Raw genomic sequence first — 17890 nt, forward strand, 5'->3', positions numbered from 1 at the left:
GGATGATCCACGCCTTCTCCGCCATCTTGTGTTAGTACTGCTCCCAACGCTATACACGACACATCAACATGGACATGAAACTCTGTCTTCTAGTTCAGGAAGACAAGAATCAGCGCGGTAACCATCTTTTCTTTCAATATATCCAGGGTTTTCTAATAGTCATCGTTCCATCAGAACGTGACATCCTTCTTCAACAATTTTTCCATTAGCGCGGTGATCTAGGCATAGCCTTTGATAAACTTTCTGGAATATCCCATATGTCCAAGAGTAGCACGTAGCTATTTCACACTTCTCGGCACTTCCAAGTTCAGAATCACCGTGATCTTCACAGGGTCTACCATCAACCCTTGTCTACAAACCACATGCCCCAATAGGTTCCCAAAAGGAACGAGAAACAGACACTTCTTGAGGTTGAGTGCAATTTGATATCTTCGACAGGTATCCAACATCAAAACGCAAGCTCACTACATGGCACATAACCTGTCCAAATACAGTCCAATCATCAAAATAGACCTCCAAGAACTTATGAATATATTCCTTAAATGCCGCAACAACCACGCGTGAAAGGATGGGCGGTGCATTCTTCAATCCAAAAAGCATGACAATATATTGAAAGCAACCCCACTCAGTCGCAAAGGTTATTTTGCTCCTATCCTCCTACGCGATTTTGATCTAGTGGTACCCGAGAACCCATTGCTAAAAGAATATGCTTCCTAACCACCTAAATTGTCCAACACCTCATCCGTGAACAGAGTTGGGAATGGATCATGCACACAAGCGCATTCAAATTTCTAAGATCCTCACATATCCTTATCTCTTCCTTCTGCTTCTTCTCTTGCACCACCATTGGGCTTAACCAATTGGATTCTTCCACGAGCTCAATGATGCCTACTGTAGGCATTTTGTCTAGTTCTACGCAGACCTTCTCCTTGTATTTTCGATTTAAGTGGTATGGCCTCTACTTAACTGGCTCCGCGTCGGGCTTTAACATGATCTTCATCACTCCTAGATCTCCGATTATTCCTTTCAAATCCGTAAACTTGGTCAGGAATAAGTCCTGATACTCGTGGAGTAACTCAATGACCTTATCCACCTTCACGTCATCCCAGTAGTCTCTGATCTTTGCAATTTTGGGTTCTGCCTCCGTACCAATGTTCGCCTATCTAGTCCTCACCGGCGCGGTTATATCAGGGTTCTCAATTTGTGGTCCTTGAACCTCACGGTGGCCTTCCATCTCTGGAATGTTAATTTTCTGTGGATCTTCATCCTTTTCTTTAGAAGTTATATTTTTTTTTCCGAAGAAAGAGAATTCATAATTTCTATTAAAAGAAATTACATGTTGTTGATGCCATTGGCATATGCTGTAGTGTGGTTTTCACCACTGTTCAGAAATTACATCAAAGTACCCACAGAGATACGATGGTTCTGTATCCCTCAGAGAAAATGCAATGTCTCAAAAAACAAAAACAAAACAGTTCTGTAAGAGTATCCGCTATACAGGAGCAAAAAGGACTATCTGTACTGTGTCTGTTATATACAATAAATATCATAGCAGCAAAAATTTAGATGGGGGCATTGCCCCCCTGAGGGAGGCCATCAATATATGGTCGATGGAAAAATCTGTGCATCCCATCTGGCTTGTATTCCTCAATCAGCCAATCTCCTAGAGGTCGATCCGCCGCTTCTTTCGAGAGCCGGTCAGCAGTTGAATTTCTTTCCCTGTAGATGTGAGAAACAGTGATCTGGTCAAAATGTGTTTTGAGAAAAACAATTTCTTCCAAGATATGTTTCAATGAATATGCATGACAGATAGATTTGTTATTAGCCCAATCAATCACAATCTTTGAGTCCCCAAAAATTTGTAGTTGCCGACAGTTTTTGGACAAAGCAAAATAAAGGAGATGTCTCAGTGTAATTAGTTCAGCATGGTTGTTTGTGCCCGGACCAAGTCCCATTCTCAGGTGAAAATAGTGTGATTCTGATAGATGAAATAGAATGCCCCCCCCACAGCCTTGCCTCGGAGCAGCCCCATCAAAATATGCCCACGGCATATCCTTGTTAATGATTTCTGGCATAATGTTCTTGGGGGTGTTCTGTTTATTTTCAAATGGGATCTCCGTATATGCCGCACATATGGATGCTGGGAGAAGGTGCCAATTTACCCTGCAGTCCTCAAAAATAATTGCATTACGCCTATTCCAGATGTACCAGGACACCAACAGCGGTAAGTTCCTGGACTTTTCTGCAGCTACAGCGGTCCACCACTGTTCCCAGGCCGACGGTATGTCTTCCCCCTGCCAAGCTGTGTTTATATTGAGGGCCTGTGTGACCTGGTTCCATAGATCCTTTGTGACCTCGCAGGTAAGAAAAAGGTGTAGAGATGTTTCTTCCTCTTTTCTGCAAAGGACACACCATGTTGGTCCAGCAAAAGCTCGTTTCCTGAGGATGGAGCCGGTAGGTAATTTATCTGCAAGAATGTTCCACATAAGAAGTCGAGTTCTTGGTTGAGCTTGTAGGTGCCAGAGAGCTGACCACCAGTGTTTATGCTGGTCGGGATTCTTTGCCTCGATCAATTTGTAGTAGCCGATCTTCGGTGCATAATTATCGGATTTGGCAGGCGCCCAAATTAACTCATCCCCTTCCTCATGTAGTCTGATGTGCGATTCTGTTAGTGCCTGTATGTATCCTTTCCAATTAGAGTTCCATTCCTCTGTCAATTGCCACTGTCGATCTGTTATCCATGCCTGTGAGAAGATGGAAGAACGTTGTTGATCTCCAATCTGAGCAAGGTATTTTATGCCCCTATTGTTGAGATAACGAACCAAACCTTCCGGCAGTATGTGCGCATTCCCAGAGCTAGGCCAAGGATCTAAGCCAATGCAGACTTGAGATCCATTACCAATTCGCCATAAAAGATTGTCTCTAATGAGAGGCATAGCATTTAGAGTGGATTTCCAGATCGCAGATATGCCTTGTCGGTTCCAATGGGGTTTGCGGATCCAGTCAATGATGTTTGATGGCCAAATATACTTTTGGTGTACCACTTCCACCCAAAGACTGTTCTATTTGAGTAGTGACCAGCCCTGCTTGGCTGTCAACGCTTGTGCGAAATCCGAGAGAGATTTTAGACCCCATCCTCCCCATCTCTTTGGTGTAGTGACCAATGACCATCTCGTCCAGGCAAAAATCTTCCCCTTTTTGTTTCCATTCCACAGGAATCTGTTGCAGATTTGTTGTATTTTTTGAAGAATGCCCTTTGGGAAATGCTGGGTCGCCAGCTGAGATTGCTGATATGTGCACCCCGCCGTGGACCTGGTAGATTTCTCCCTATTGATCACCATGCCCGTAGCTTTACAAAAGAGTTGAAGAATATCATTTAGTGCAATGGAGTCCCGGACACTTCCATTCAAGAAGATTAAGATGTCATCAACAAACAGTAGATGAGTAAGATAGTACTGTTCAGTGATTTTGAGTCCACTGAAGTCTCCATTCCTTTTTGCTGTTGCTATGAGCCTACTAAGCCCTTCCATAACAATAAGGAAGAGTAGTGGGGAAAGAGGGCAGCCTTGCCTGATTCCTCTGTTGATGTTGAAGCGAGCAGAGGCCGAGCCATTGATGAGGATAGCAAAGGAGACAGTAGATATGCAACCCATTATCCAGTTTATGAGCATGAGGGGGAATCCCAAATGTGTGAGTATCATCTTCAAATAGAGCCAGTTTACCTTGTCAAAAGCCTTTGCAAGGTCGATCTTTAGTGATATGCCTTTGAGGTTCTTCAGCTTTATGGAATGTAAGGCTTCCTGGGCAGTGCCAATAGCCTCTTGGATGTGGCGATTTTGGAGGAAGGCAAACTGTTCAGCAGAGATATGTGAGGACAGAATAGGTTTTATGCGGTTTGCAATGATTTTAGCAATAATTTTGTAGAGGCAATTACATAATGAAATAGGACGGAAATCATTGAAGGATGTGGGGTCATCTGTTTTGGGTATCAGGGCAATGAAAGTCTGGTTCATAGGGGGATGGATGTGCCCATTGATCCGGCTCTCCTCAATGACTTCCAATAAGTCCTCGCCCAGCAGATCATAGAAGGCAAGATAGAACTCTACTGGCCAACCGTCCGGCCCCGGACTTTTATCTTTTTTGAACCATTTGAGTGTGCTTTCCATCTCCTGATTGGTAACCGGTTGAATGAGATCTTCATTGTCCTCCTGTCCCACAAACCAAGGAAAATGACCTGCAATATTTATGATGTCAGGTATATTGATGAAATTTGGAGCAGTGAATTGGTGCTTGAAATGTAAGACCCCCAATTTGGCAAGTTGCTGATGCGTGGAAGCCTAACCATCTGGTTCACTTGGCAATTTCCAAATAGTGTTTGATGCCTTTCTTCCATTTGCAAGATTATGGAAGTATTTAGTATTACTGTCTCCAGCTTTGAGCCAAATGGCTCTGCTTTTAAGCCTCCACAGCTCCTCCTTTTCTTGTAAAATCTTTGTTTTTTGCCCAAGCAACTGGTTCAGTAATGATTTCGAAGCCTCAGTGAGGTAGCCAGTCCCTTTATCGTCTGTCAGTAGAGCTATCTGTGCTTCAGTATCAGTAAGCATCTGTTCATCACTGAGACGCTTTCTCCTCGCCCAGGTCTCAGTCAGTTCTTTGAGCTTCTTTAGTCTATCACAGAAGTCCACCGCTTTCCTCTGCTCTCTCAGGGGGGGTTGTGATGCCCAGAAATCCGAGACCATATTGATGTAATCCGGCTCTTTGAGGAATCCAGCAAAGAATTTGAAAGGGGATCGGGGCTTTAATTTTTTATCGCTGACCTGAAGTAGAATCGGATGATGATCAGAAAGACCACCAGTGCTGACCCATTGTCTATATAGGGGGAAAACTTGAATCAGATCCTCATGCATCATAAATCTGTCTAAACGCCGCCCCAGAGCTGCCTCACCAGTACGTTGATTGTGCCAAGTTGGGAGCTTCTTATTCATAGGTATATCCACGAGTCTATGTGCATCAATTAACAAATTCATTTGATCCGCGATAGGATCAATCTGAGCATGATGCCCCCAGGATTCTCCAACCCCCAGGGAGAAATTGAAGTCGCCCCCTAGCACTGTATTCTGTGTAATGTGATTGCCATTCAGAAAGTTTTGCCAGAATGATAGCCTATTCTGGTTGGGGCCATAAATGTTAATAATCCTGATAGGTAAACCCAAATCGCCCATGAATATGTCCATGCCGAGGAAGCCTCTGCCCCCCCATATGGAGAGAGGCCTGCTTTTTCTTGGATTAATGCCAATGACAAGACCACCAGATCGGCCGCTAGCATCCAATCCATGGAGAATCCAGCCAGGGAGAAGAGCCTGTAGGCTTCGCACCGCCACCTCAGAAGTGCATAAGGTTTCCTGAAGGAATATTATATCACATCTTGATTCATGCATAAGCCTTTTCAGAGCCAAACGTTTTTTGGGGTTGGCTAGTCCCCTGCAATTGTAGGAGAGCCAGATCATGGGGAACCACAGGTCAGGGGCTCAATAGCTCTAAGTGCCCGTTCAATGGTATACTGTCGCCCCTGGGCGACATCAGCAACAGCATTTAGTATGGCCGAGTTGATTTTAGATGGTCTACCCCTCTTTGGCTTGCGGTATCGTCCAGGGGATGATCCCAGACCAAGCAATCTGGAACGAGCCCGGGGTCTGAGGTGGTAGGGGTGTGATCCGGAGCCGACCGGAGAGGAAGAGGGTTCGGGAAGGCCCAGCTCCAAAATGTGAGGGGAGGGTGTGGTGGAGAAGGTGGGTGGAGGGGGAGCAATGGTGCAGGGGATGGAGGGAAGGTGTACTTGATCAAAATGAGGGGACCGCAAAGAAGAGTGCATAACAGAATGCAATGCATCAGAAATATTATGAGAACTGGTGGGAACAGTAACATTACCCGGATGAGCTGGAGCAGACGCCGCGGTCTTGGAACGGGTACGAGGCGGCCCAGGTGTAGATGAAGCCTTTCTTCTGGTATTCTTCTTGGCGCCTTCGGTAGTCAGCTTTGATGGAGTCTCATGTTGAGTCTGCTCCCCTTCCATAGGAATGTTAACTCCTATGTTTTGATCCACTGTAGGCTGCTGTCTAGGTCCTTTGGAATCCTCGGAAGTCACCCCCGAATTCAGTGGGCAATCCTTATAGAGATGACCAATTTTATGACATCTTCGACATCGAAAAGGAACACCTTCGTAGTCCAGCAGTTGCTTGCGCGAGAAATGTCTGTGATGCAGGGTGATTTTCTCCTCCAGTCCCGGCCTGGTGTCAAGGTGAACGAGAATGCGTGCCATTGTCATGATTCCAGATTTCTCATAGGATTTGTCATGCTCCAGGTAAGTGCCTAGAGTGTCGCCAATTCTCTTGAAGACATACGGGGTCCAAAATTGCATGGGCAGACCAGGAAGACGAACCCAGATGGGTCCAGCCCCCAATTGTTCACGTTCCGGGTCGAAGAGGGGATCCCAGCGCTTAAGCAGGACAGGAGCCATCTCAATATGCCAGTATTGGGAGAGAATCCATTGGGTGTATTCAGGCCTGTGGAAGTGCAATGCGAACCAGCCCCTCGCAAGGACTCTGATTTCAGGAAGTTCTTTGAGGAGAGTGCCCCATATCTCCTCCGCCCATAGCTTGAGTCTTTCCACTGAGTAGGTGTGACCCCTTACCCTACCAACTAGGACTTTATGGGTAGTTTCCATAACATCCGGCATCTGAGCTTCTTCGCCAAAGGTGATGTTGAAGTCAGAATCTATAGCTCGAAGGCACCTGCCTTTTTTCAATTTCTTTGTGCGCTTACCAAAGGGGAGGTCCTTTAGGAGCTTACGGCATGGATCTGATGAACTGTGTTGTGCGGATCCCGCAGATCGAACCGGAAGCAGAGGAGTATTAAAACAGCCCGAACGGATTGGGGAGCGAGGTCCAATACCACTAGTGCCCGGGAGGAGAGAATGGGGGGGGCGCAATGAATCCTGTGGGTTCTGCGGCATAAATGAGACGGAGGGTGAATGTGAGGTCGATGGAGGCGGAGGCGGTGGGGGCTTTGGTAGTGCAGGGCGAGTAGGGTTCAGGAGCGGAGAATCAAATGAAGGCGAGGTCTGTAAGCAGGAACCCAGTAAATGGAGCGTAGCAGGAGAAAGGGGCGGGCATTCAAGGGCCGGAGAGTCGGCCAGGTGAAAATCCGAGGATTTCTTCTTCCCTGAGAGTGGCAGATGCGGTTGAAGGGATGAGGCAGCTGTCTCAGAAGCAAGCTCAACACTCCGGGGTTTCATAGTAGGCCGCTTCGTATGCGCCCAGATGTCTTGGTGAGGCATGGGGTCCGCCTCGTAGTCTACGAGGTCTTCATCACCCATGCTGCCTGTCAATACAGAGATGCTCCAGAGAGAACCGACCAGGGGACCGCCTGACGGATTGATAGGAGAGCCTGTGCGCTAATGGGACCGGTGGGGGACCGCAGAGTAACCCGAGGTGCTAAAAAAACCTGTGAACTGTTGTCGCGATGCTGCCAGTCAAAGGTCCATGGACCCAAATCTCAGGCCGATCGACGCCATGGTGAGAATCGGGTCTGAAACGAAACTAGGGTTAGGGTTCCGCCATTGTCGCCGGAGCTCCGTTCCTCCTCCGAAAACAAATTGTTAACCAAACCATTCGAACTCTTTAGAAGTTATATTATAACATTCTAGCGCACATATTAGCTAAGTAGTCCATTCAGGCTGCGCCAAGTCTAAGGGATCTTGTGGTATCCTAAAGATGGCTACTTTCACCTCTTGTAGCGCTTCATCAATACTATCAAATATGTACTCAAAGTTGAAGGTATCATGAATCCTTTGCGTAGGATATACCATTCACCTATCCCATGGCGAAGCTCTGTTTCTATATACCAGTTCATTGGTGTAACATCTAGGGTATCACAGAATAGGTGCACCCACTCAGGTTGTGGCTTTTCTCCATAGGCCTATGTCCACTTGGCCAGATGCACGTGAGTCATCTTGTCCATCATACATGTCTGTCAGTCACATCTTAGGCTTCCCAAATTGTACCCTCATCATTCTCCTACATTCACGCCAATCATTAAAGATTCCTTTGTGTGTACCCCACCATCTTGTGGGCGTATCACGCAGTACCCAGTCCAAGGCCTGGAAGCGTTGCTTTTCTGACACCTCCCTTTCAAATGCATCCAAGAAGGTATCTACCTCATTTAGACCATCATAAGTAGGTAGATATCTTACTTCTGTCGACACGTAGCACAGCGACCTGGTCATCATATTGCAATTCAGCGTAGTTACCTCATGTAATCGATTCTTCCATCGTTCTATTTCTTCGGCAAAATCTGAAGTGTAGGAGCTCTCGCACTCCCATGTGATCCATCCATCTGTGGTGGGATTCACCTAGTCTTGGTCTAGCACTATTATCTTATCGATACAGTCTAGATCATCATCACCTTCATAGTCATGGACCGGTTCCGTATAGCACGATCCTTCAGCAGGATCCAGGGGTATAATTACATGCTGCGACTTCTTTTCAAAGATTATCTTGCACTTCTTCAGATTAATTACCCCATTCATATCAGTAGCCCAGTCAATTCCCAGGAGCGCAGGGTAGGGATTGCTACCATCAACAATCTCTATCACTTCTAAATCTACCAGCGTGATCGCTCCCTCAATATCCATAGTTATTCCCTACAATCGCCCCATGGGTATGATTTTCTGCTGGTTTGCCATCATTAGCTAAATCAGAGACCATTGCAGCCCAGGTCTCCCCATTCGCTCCCATGTCTGTTTTGGTATAACATTCACATCTGATCCCAAATCCAGAGTGACTTGATCCATCTCATATTCTCCGATCTGCACGGTGAGTCTCATTTCACGTCTTATTCTTGTCTTATGTTTTCCGATCTTGTGGACTACGTGCAGTTCACCTGATGTGGTCCCAGCACATCTGTTGATAACTTCTTGTAACCCTTTCACAGTATTACTATCGCACAGTAACTTCATACAAGTTTCTAAGAATGTTTTGATCATGGAGGGATCCATCTCCGGCTCCATTTTATCTTTGCTTCCTGAAGTGGAGGCCTCAATAAAGCTCTTCTTAGCTTCCATGGAGGTTTCTCGAGCACGGTCCAAATCAAACTTAGCCTCCTTCATCGAGGCTTTGTGAACCCATGTACTATCTTCCAGTTGTTTTCCTTTGTCATCTCCCATCGCGATTCCATTTCGGAGCACTATGTTTATGTTCGGATCTTCCTCGCATGACTCAAACCTCATCATCTGCAGGTGCTAAGTCGAGGGAGGCAATAGCACTCCTTTATCGCGTGACCTAGCTATCAGTGTAGGACAATCTTCTGTCTCATGATCGAACAGCATGCAATACTTGCACGATGGGCATGTTGGATTAGTGCAATTGCAGGCATAGTGTCCTGGTCCTTCGCAATTGTAGCAAATCAACTGTCTGTGACCTCTACCAAGTCCTCCTCTACCTCGGCCTAGTCTCTGCCCCTGAAATCCTATCCATGCCATCCCTGCATTCTAGTCAAGGGGCCACGTTTCAGCTTGAACTCTGTAGGTGGGATTTATATCCATCATCAATTCATAGCTCCTACAAGTACACTCGTCATGTCCCACTGACTTGCAAAAGTTGCAGAACAACTGTTCCAAAAATCTCGTATACTTCTGTAATAGGTGGCAATTATCCGTGGCATGTTTTCTGGCTATTTGACATATAGCGCACCACAAATCAAGCACTGTGCTAGTTCTGGCTTGAGCTTCTGGCCTTAAAGGCATCGGTCCTCCTTCTGCAAGGTAATTTGTAAAGACCAGGTAGTGGTCTTTGTCATGACCCTGACTCTTGCATTTCATGCACCACACTTCTTCGCGCACTTCTGGTCGAACTGTCCTATCCTATTTAAGGCTCTACATCTCAAGGCATAAATTCTTCAGTCACGCGTGGATCTACTGAACTCCCAGGTTAGGATCTTGCATCGGGGTCTCATGTAGCCTCATAGCAATCTCTGAGGCCTCTCCTTGAGTCATTATCTTCTGCTGCGATAGTGCACTCCTTAAATGTGGTAGTACCGAAGCTACAAACCATTCGCGATGCTGTCCATATGTCAGATTCATGTTGGCTTCGCGGATCGTACATTTCAACCTCTGATCTAGTTGCCAAGGAGTCTCACCTAGTAGCATTGTGATCTCTTTAAATCCCACAATAGACTACGCTTCAGACTTAGGCCTACTAAATGCTCTATTTAGCATTGTTTGGATATCCGCGACTCTTACATTCAGGTTATTGTTGGAGTACTTAATATACCAGGTCAGCACGCGATCCTGTAGAGCGTTGACTAGTGTCACTTTCTTTATATGGTCATCTGTAACACCTTGTTCTTCCCATACAGCTCTTACAACGAACCAGAATTCGTTTGAATCCTCATTTCCCAAACCTTTGAACACATGCAACTTCACTATGTTTGCCATACTGAATCGCGGTGGTGGTGGAGTTGGTATGGATGAAGTTGGAGGTGATGGCGTTGAAGCCGGTGGTGGTGTGGGTGAGGGTGCCATTCGCGAAATTCTTTGTCTTATCAGATGAATAACACTTCACAGAGAGACCTTCGCGAGCTCTTCCTCATCCCCTCACAGACGTGAGATCAACGGGCTATTTTCTGGACCCTTATTTCCTTTGTTCTAGTGAACTTTCTGCTTCGCGTAGCCCCGAACATCAAGGTAACTGCATAACCAACTTTTTGCACAACATTATTTTAATCCAAGTATTCAAAGATTTTACATACTTACCTCGCGGTCCTTTGAGACAGCGTCGCTCTGCCTCACTGTAGCTAACTGAGGTGTCAACCGCAAACTCAGTAACAAATCCTCTTATAATGCGATCGAGCCAATGATCAATGGCATGTGTGATCTTATCCTTCAATTCTTCCAATCTTCGCACTAGCCTTGGGGTCCACTCAATAGGACCGTCAAGTTTCCACCTTCCTTAGCTATCTGCTAGCTTCGTGATCCACTCGTATAGCTCAGTAGGAAGGACGCAAAAAATATTCCATGGATCTCCATATATAGGTAGCTATCTAGCCACTCATCTTTTGATAGTCACAAGTTTCTGTTCTCCTGCACTGCGAATTCTTCTGTCCAACCAGCCTTTAATTTCTTTCTTAGTTGGATTCCAATGATACGACATCACACATCTCTTATGTAGATTCTGGTCCTGACAACGGAACCATTTGTTGGCTTATGGGGGCCTGACCTAGGTTTAGCGTTAGTTAGCCAACAAATCCCTACCCTACCGGCCCTTTCGGCATCAGCCTACGGAGCGCGGACTGAAGTCTCACCTGAAGCAGTATGGGGGGATGCTGGAAACAAGTTTCTGCACCCTTGAGATGGTTGTGATGTCGATTTATTCCAACTATACCTACCTTCACACAGGTTTCTTTGCACCATATTCCACCCTTCAGTACCTTCGCAAAGTGTTACAATCGGCTTTCGTCTTGCCCTAACCAGTGGTTGAAGTCCTTTCGCACTGCTAGGGCAGCAAACTACGCTCTTTCCTGAACTAGAATAAGTATCTTACTTATCTTATTGACAGATCTTAATTATCTTCGCATAAACAAATGTTCTTACTTGTGTTCACTTAACCAATACAGTTATACATATTTTTGTATCATATAAGCATTAGAAGTGAAATTCATATCCGATATAACTGATGCATAAACAGGAAATAATTACATAGAAATGATAGAAAAATTCTCTTTATTAATACTTCAAATGATTACAGACTCGACTCGCCCTGTGCACTCAGCTGAAAGGGTCCGCGCACTCAGCTGCGGACTTCTAGGCCTTTGTGCACTCAGCTACGAAGCCTCTACCTACGCTACGACCAAAAACTTAGACTTACACTTCAGAGCTATCTCGCATACATCTTCATCACTTCAACATTGATTCTTTTTCTACTTAGAGCTTAGCTCTATTATACAATCCCATGGTCTGCGGACCATGGGTAGATCTTCTACAGCCGACATTACATTATCAAAATAAGGGCGAACAACCCTATGACTCTTTAACAACTACGTGCTCCGCGCCCACAAAATGCAGAGTCTTTGCATTGGAATTACAACATGGGACCAAAATCTGGGCTCTTAGCCCCAAAACCACCCTTGGGGGATCCTCTTCCCAACAGCCAAAAATAACCAGTGCGAAGGATTTTTTGAGCTATAGCATAACCAAACATATGACCACCACATGCCCCAGAGTGGCAATCATTGAGAACTCTATCAGCTTCCTCGATCGTAAGGCATCATCGAAGAACTAAATCGACACCGACATGGTATAAAGTATCACCAATAATACGATAGGGTTGGGAGTGATGCCAAATCCTGTGGCGATCATCCTTGGTAAACATGGAACGGAACGTGGATGTCTAGAGATACATGATGATATCACCGTACCACGGATCAAGGGTGATAATCAGGAAAAGGGTCTCATCTGGAAGCTGTTCATCTACACCAGCAGGGAGAGACTTGGAGGCAATGGAACAAATCAATTTGGTGAAAACAAGTGAATTCTTAGATTTGGCTGTAGTGAACACCAAATCAAATTCTGGCAGGATCACGATCCATTTAGAATATTTTCCCCCCAAAAACTAACGAGTCAGGATATAGGTCATGGGGTTGCATTCAGAAATCACTGTAGTCGTGCGCAAAAGGATATAGTGTCGAAAGCATTGAACAATAACCAAAGCCAACTTCTCGACATCTGCATAACGTGTTTCAGTGTCAAGGAGATTCTAACTAAGGTAGTAGATTACATGTTCGTTTCCTTCGTCATCATATTGGACCAATACCATAGCAATGGTGCTAGGGGTCGCGGCTAGGTAAAGGAAGTAATCTCGATAATAGTCCGAAAGATGCAACAAAGGATCATTTACAAGGACAGTCTTGAGATAATCAAAAGATTTTTGGGCCACCTCGTCCCATACAAAGGGCGTTCCTTGTTTGAGCAACTGGGTAAATCCTGTGACTAGCCCAACATAATTGGGTATAAAACGATCGAGAAAGTTGGCCTTTCCTTGCAGGCTCTAGAGTTGGTGCAGTGAGGATGGAGGGGGTAAATTTACAATGGCCTTGTCTTTTAGCGGATCTAGGCGAATACTATCCTTGGAAACGATGAAGTCGAGGAGTCATCCTGATTCTACAGAGAAAACACATTTGTGCAAGCTTAACCAAATGTTATAGTGTCTACAGCACAAAAAAATATGTCGAAGATGGTCTAGGTGATCTTGGCGCTTATGAGAATGAGCGAGAAGGTCATCCAAGTAAGGCTGGACAATGTTTCAAATATCATGAAATGCATAGGACATTGCCCGTTGAAACATGGCTCCAGCATTTTTGAGGCTGAAAGGGAGCTTCTTATACATGAACATACCCTACAGACAGAAAAAAGTTGTCTTTTCTTTATTGGCCAATGCGATGTTGATCTGGTTATAGCCAGAAAAACTATCCATAAAGGAAAATATCTTGCTCCTGGCACATTAATCAATGATTTGATCAATGAAGGGAGTAGGATAGTTGTCTTTAGGACAAGCACGATTGAGATCTCGATAATCAACGCAAACGCAGATCGTGCCTTGTTTTTTAGTCACCGGGACAATATTGGACACCCAGTCTATAAGGGGGATGGGATAGATGAACCCAGCTTTGAGAAGCTTTTCAACTTCACCCTTAATAGCATCTTCCTTAGGGTGCACCGGGTGAAGCTGTTGGCGAATGGGCTTCGCGTGTGGATACGTTGATATTTCGTGCACTATAATGCTAGGATCAATGTTGGGCATTTCTTCGTAGGACCATGCAAACACATCACGAACTTCCTGAAATAGATGAGTATATGTCTTGATCTCATCCAGAGAACAAGTTACCCCAATATGAAAGTGTTCAATGATACCGGGTTTGATATAAATGTCAATCAGCATCATTTGGGTAATATTACCTAGATTTCCTTCTGACCATACTTCATGAGTAACAATCAGTGGGCGAAACGAAGAAGAGGACTCTTCGAAAGAGGTAAAAATGACCGTCGCGTGAGGTAGTAACAAGGAGTGATGATGAGTATCGATCCATGGGGGTTCCTTGAGAGACATGACTTCCATGATACCTGTTATCACAAAATCAGTACTAAGGGCTGCAGCCAAGCAAGATTTCATGTAACTCTTTCAACCAGACTTTAGACCAAAGATTAGCCTCTTTGGTCAGAGAGGGCTCTCTCACAGACTTTTGATAAAAATCAATCACAACAACAGATGGCTAACTCTTCACACATTCATGAAAACAAAGCTGGTTGGACACATATCAAATTAGTCTTCATTGGGCTATGGAGTCTCACACCTTTAGTAAACAAAAACACAGTCATTTCATGGAAGTCAAGGCTCTTTGCATTAAATGTTCAAACATACTTCACAAAAACCACAGCTTGCCAAACACACAGGAAGTCAGAGCATAAGATATGAATTCTGAGTGATTGTGCTATAACAAGGCTGTAAAAGAACATTAAGAAAATAAAACACTATCTCATTTGAACAATATAATCCATTGAGAATCTTGAGAAGAAACAACCATTGTTTTACTATTACTGTAATAAGTCTTTACATTGGCCCAAATAAACTCTGTTTTTGTATAAAATCTCCAACCTTTTTTACATCAGAGTCATTTCTATATATAGGAAAACCAAAAATACAACTACTTGAGACTCCTCAACAAGCATGAAGGGAGCTCGAAATCCTATCATTAATTGCCTTATCCATATCTAAACAAACTAATTAATTACAAAGGTATTGCGCTGTGAAAACATAGAGTCCCATTCCCATTGAAACTCTAAGTCTATCTCCTCGTGTGCATTGATGCTTTCTTGAAATTTGACACCTGTATCACTTCAGTAATAGCCAAGACATGCTGGAGGAACATTCACTAAATGAGCAGCTTCGGATACTTGATATGTGGATGACTCATCAACTAATAAGGATCTGTGCCCTATTTTCACGGTCTCTGCCTCCCATTAGTCTTCATGCATTAAAAGACTATGCTCCAAGCCATTTAATTCTTCTAATAACCACGCATAATTCAATATGCCTTATGATCTGGACACTTTGTGAACTGAACAGGTGTACCACTCAAAATTTCGGTAACCCTACCAGAACCCTAATAATTCGGCTATAAAGTAACTTTAGGAAGACTTTAACAAAAGACAAAAATTTCACTTTTTCCTTAAATACTCACACCTGTCACCTTTTGAATATCTGAATAGCTTTGTATAAAACTTGTGGACAACATTACATACATGAACTATGGTTCTAAGTGATAACAATACCTTCATCAGCAAGGAAGGTCTCATCTAAGGGATCAGGTGATTCAAAAGTGCCAAGCCACGGAGATTGAGAGTACATATCGAAAGAGGTATTCGACATTTGAGAATCATAGGATGGAGAGTTCGAAGCTGAAACAATTTCCACGTAATTTATTTCGACGGGACTAAGCGGCATAACCTCGTCCCAGGTGTCAACAAGATCTAGTGAAGGTATGACCCAAGGATTAGATTTGATCGAGATCATGTTGACAGAGGCAACATGAGGAGGTGGGAGTGGAAAAATTCCCATTAAGGAAAAATCTTTGAAAAGACCTGCCCCCACAATCTCATAGGGAGAACCAGTGTGCTTGACGTACGAAACATTTCCATCTGAGAAGGAAGAGGCAAAGAAAGACAATTGGTCGACGGTGAAAATCTTCCCCTGATGGGGAAAACGAATCAGGTGAAGTAAAGAGGAGGCCATGACATGCATGGCATGGGTCCAACTCTGGCCAAGTATAAGGTTATAATTGAGATTGGAGTCAACAATTTCTACTTCGACTTGCATTGTCTTGCCTTCCAGGCTGATGGCAAGGTTAGGTAAGACACTGAAGGGTCGTGAATCATGCCCATCGAAAGCTTCCAAAGTGTTCAGAGATTGTTTCATTGCAGGAGAACCAATAGCCTTCCAACATGCGGTCGACATGATGCAGGTGGAATCTCCTTCATCAATGACAGTCCGATGGATGGTCTTCTCATTGATGATTACCTGAATAAGAAATGAAATCTGATGAGGGAGCCGCGGAACATGGTTATCTAGATAAAAACATATCAAATTTGAATTGATGGGATCAATGCCCCCGTTAGCTGACAGCATTTCCACTGTGATGGGTAGCTTTGGAGTACCTCAAGAGCTGACATGGTTGATGGTACCTGAGCCAGATCCTCAACAATATTGTAGTGTTGAGTAGCTCAGGCGTTGGGATTATACAAGTATTTCTGCAGCACACCTCGAGAGGGTGGCCTCATAGCAGAATCAGGGTTAGGGCACTCAATATGAAGAGGGACAGAACTCGGGGTAGAAGAAGAAGGTTTGGCTTATTTCTCTTTCCCAGCTGCTGAAGCAAGAGTTTGATAGTCTTTCAACCTAGTAGCCACATTAATAGGTGTACTCATCATGAACACTTGAGATCTAGAGGAAGTAGGTTATGGTTGGTCTACCATTTGGGTCTGCTGAGACGGAAATGACTCTTTAAGTACTACGGGGGTCTCTTTGAGCAAGCGACTAACTTCGGATCATCGGGGCAATCCTTAGTGTAGTGATATTCCTCGCAAATGAGGCAAGGATACTTAGGTTTTCATTGCAAATGTTTGCCAACAAACGATTTGGGAGGACCTTGTTTTAGGGCATTGACTTTAGCTTTGCCTTTGATTTTATTTTTCCCTTTCGAGGATTTGTTCGCTGCGATAGACTGGACAACGTGGACCTCTGAGAATTTACCAGGTCCAGGTGGATTTTGGGATGAACTATTAGGGACAAAATTTGTGACCAACTTCTGTTTGGAAGAAGTTTTAGCAGGGGTCTGGGATACTAAACCAATAACTCCATCAACGGGAGGTACAGCTGGTGACTTTGATGCTACGGGATCGGATGATGGCCTCAGATCATTGAGTAATAACTTGTATAAAGTGTCAGACTATGAGTAAACTAGATCCAAGTACTGGGCATGAGCGATGACCTGCTCTTTAGTGACACATCCACGCATAGCTATATCGCAAGCAATTGGGGCTACGAATGATTTGGTGAACCATTCAGTGAGCAACTAATCAACAATCTCAAATTTGATCAAGCGACGTCTACGTCTCCATTCATGAATGTGATTAGAGATGTGTATCGTAGTATCTTGCTTAAGCGATGTGAGAAAATAGGTGCCAATTCCATAGCGAACTAGCAACTGAAAATGTGTGAGGAAAGCCATGGATAAAGAGTTAAATTCATGGTAAGTACTTTGAGGTAGCTCAATGTACCACTTCACTGCAACACCCATGAGGGTTCGTTGGAAAAGACGGAGATGAATGGAATCGTCCATGTACGAGTTCGACGAGCACCAGAGGTGATATGTCATCACATGGGCCTGAGGATCTTCTTTAGCTTTCCCATCGAACTTTGGACAATCACTTGGTATCTTGGACGGCAACAAAGGCCAGTATGGCGAATGAAGGATCGGATCATTAGTAAGGAGAGAAACATTTCGAAATTCGAGTGTAGCCAAGAAAGGCAATTGGGTGTTAAAAGGCATGGGAGGTCGATAAGCAGGCCCATAGGAAGGAGCCCATCCTTGCTAGTAAGGATTTTGGCCCCACAGTGAGGGATTTTGGCCATATGGCATCTGAGGCTGCCCCCATTGTAGATTACCTTGACCATAGGGAGGATTTTGACCTTGAATACATTGGAACTGTTTGGCCATAGGTTGTTGATAAGCAACATACGGGTTAAAAGGTTGTTGAGCCTGTTGACCTAGGACATATGGA

At 44.5% G+C, this 17890-nt stretch overlaps 2 protein-coding genes and 1 pseudogene across 2 annotated transcripts; 1 reads left to right on the plus strand and 2 right to left on the minus strand.

Moving 5' to 3' along the window:
* Window positions 1-1492: 1492 nt before the first annotated feature.
* On the minus strand, window positions 1493-2936 carry LOC149195721 (uncharacterized). The gene is made up of 2 exons (XM_089407999.1): window positions 2009-2936; window positions 1493-1527 (listed from the first exon to the last, which is right to left on the minus strand). The coding sequence occupies exons 1-2, from the start codon at window positions 2934-2936 to the stop codon at window positions 1493-1495; spliced, it is 963 nt and encodes a 320-aa protein (XP_089264125.1).
* Window positions 2937-3062: 126 nt separating this feature from the next.
* LOC149195722 (uncharacterized) lies at window positions 3063-5234 on the minus strand. Its single transcript, XM_089408000.1, has 2 exons — window positions 4550-5234; window positions 3063-4234 (listed from the first exon to the last, which is right to left on the minus strand). The coding sequence occupies exons 1-2, from the start codon at window positions 5232-5234 to the stop codon at window positions 3063-3065; spliced, it is 1857 nt and encodes a 618-aa protein (XP_089264126.1).
* A 7155-nt stretch (window positions 5235-12389) lies between these two features.
* The window catches only part of LOC149195723 (rhamnogalacturonan I rhamnosyltransferase 1-like), a 41495-nt pseudogene continuing 35994 nt past the window's right edge, over window positions 12390-17890 (plus strand).

Source organism: Pinus tabuliformis, chromosome 2_2 (assembly GCF_031772625.1).
Source record: "Pinus tabuliformis cultivar Carrire ecotype Pingquan chromosome 2_2, CPIR1, whole genome shotgun sequence".
Classification (NCBI taxonomy): Eukaryota; Viridiplantae; Streptophyta; class Pinopsida; order Pinales; family Pinaceae; genus Pinus; species Pinus tabuliformis.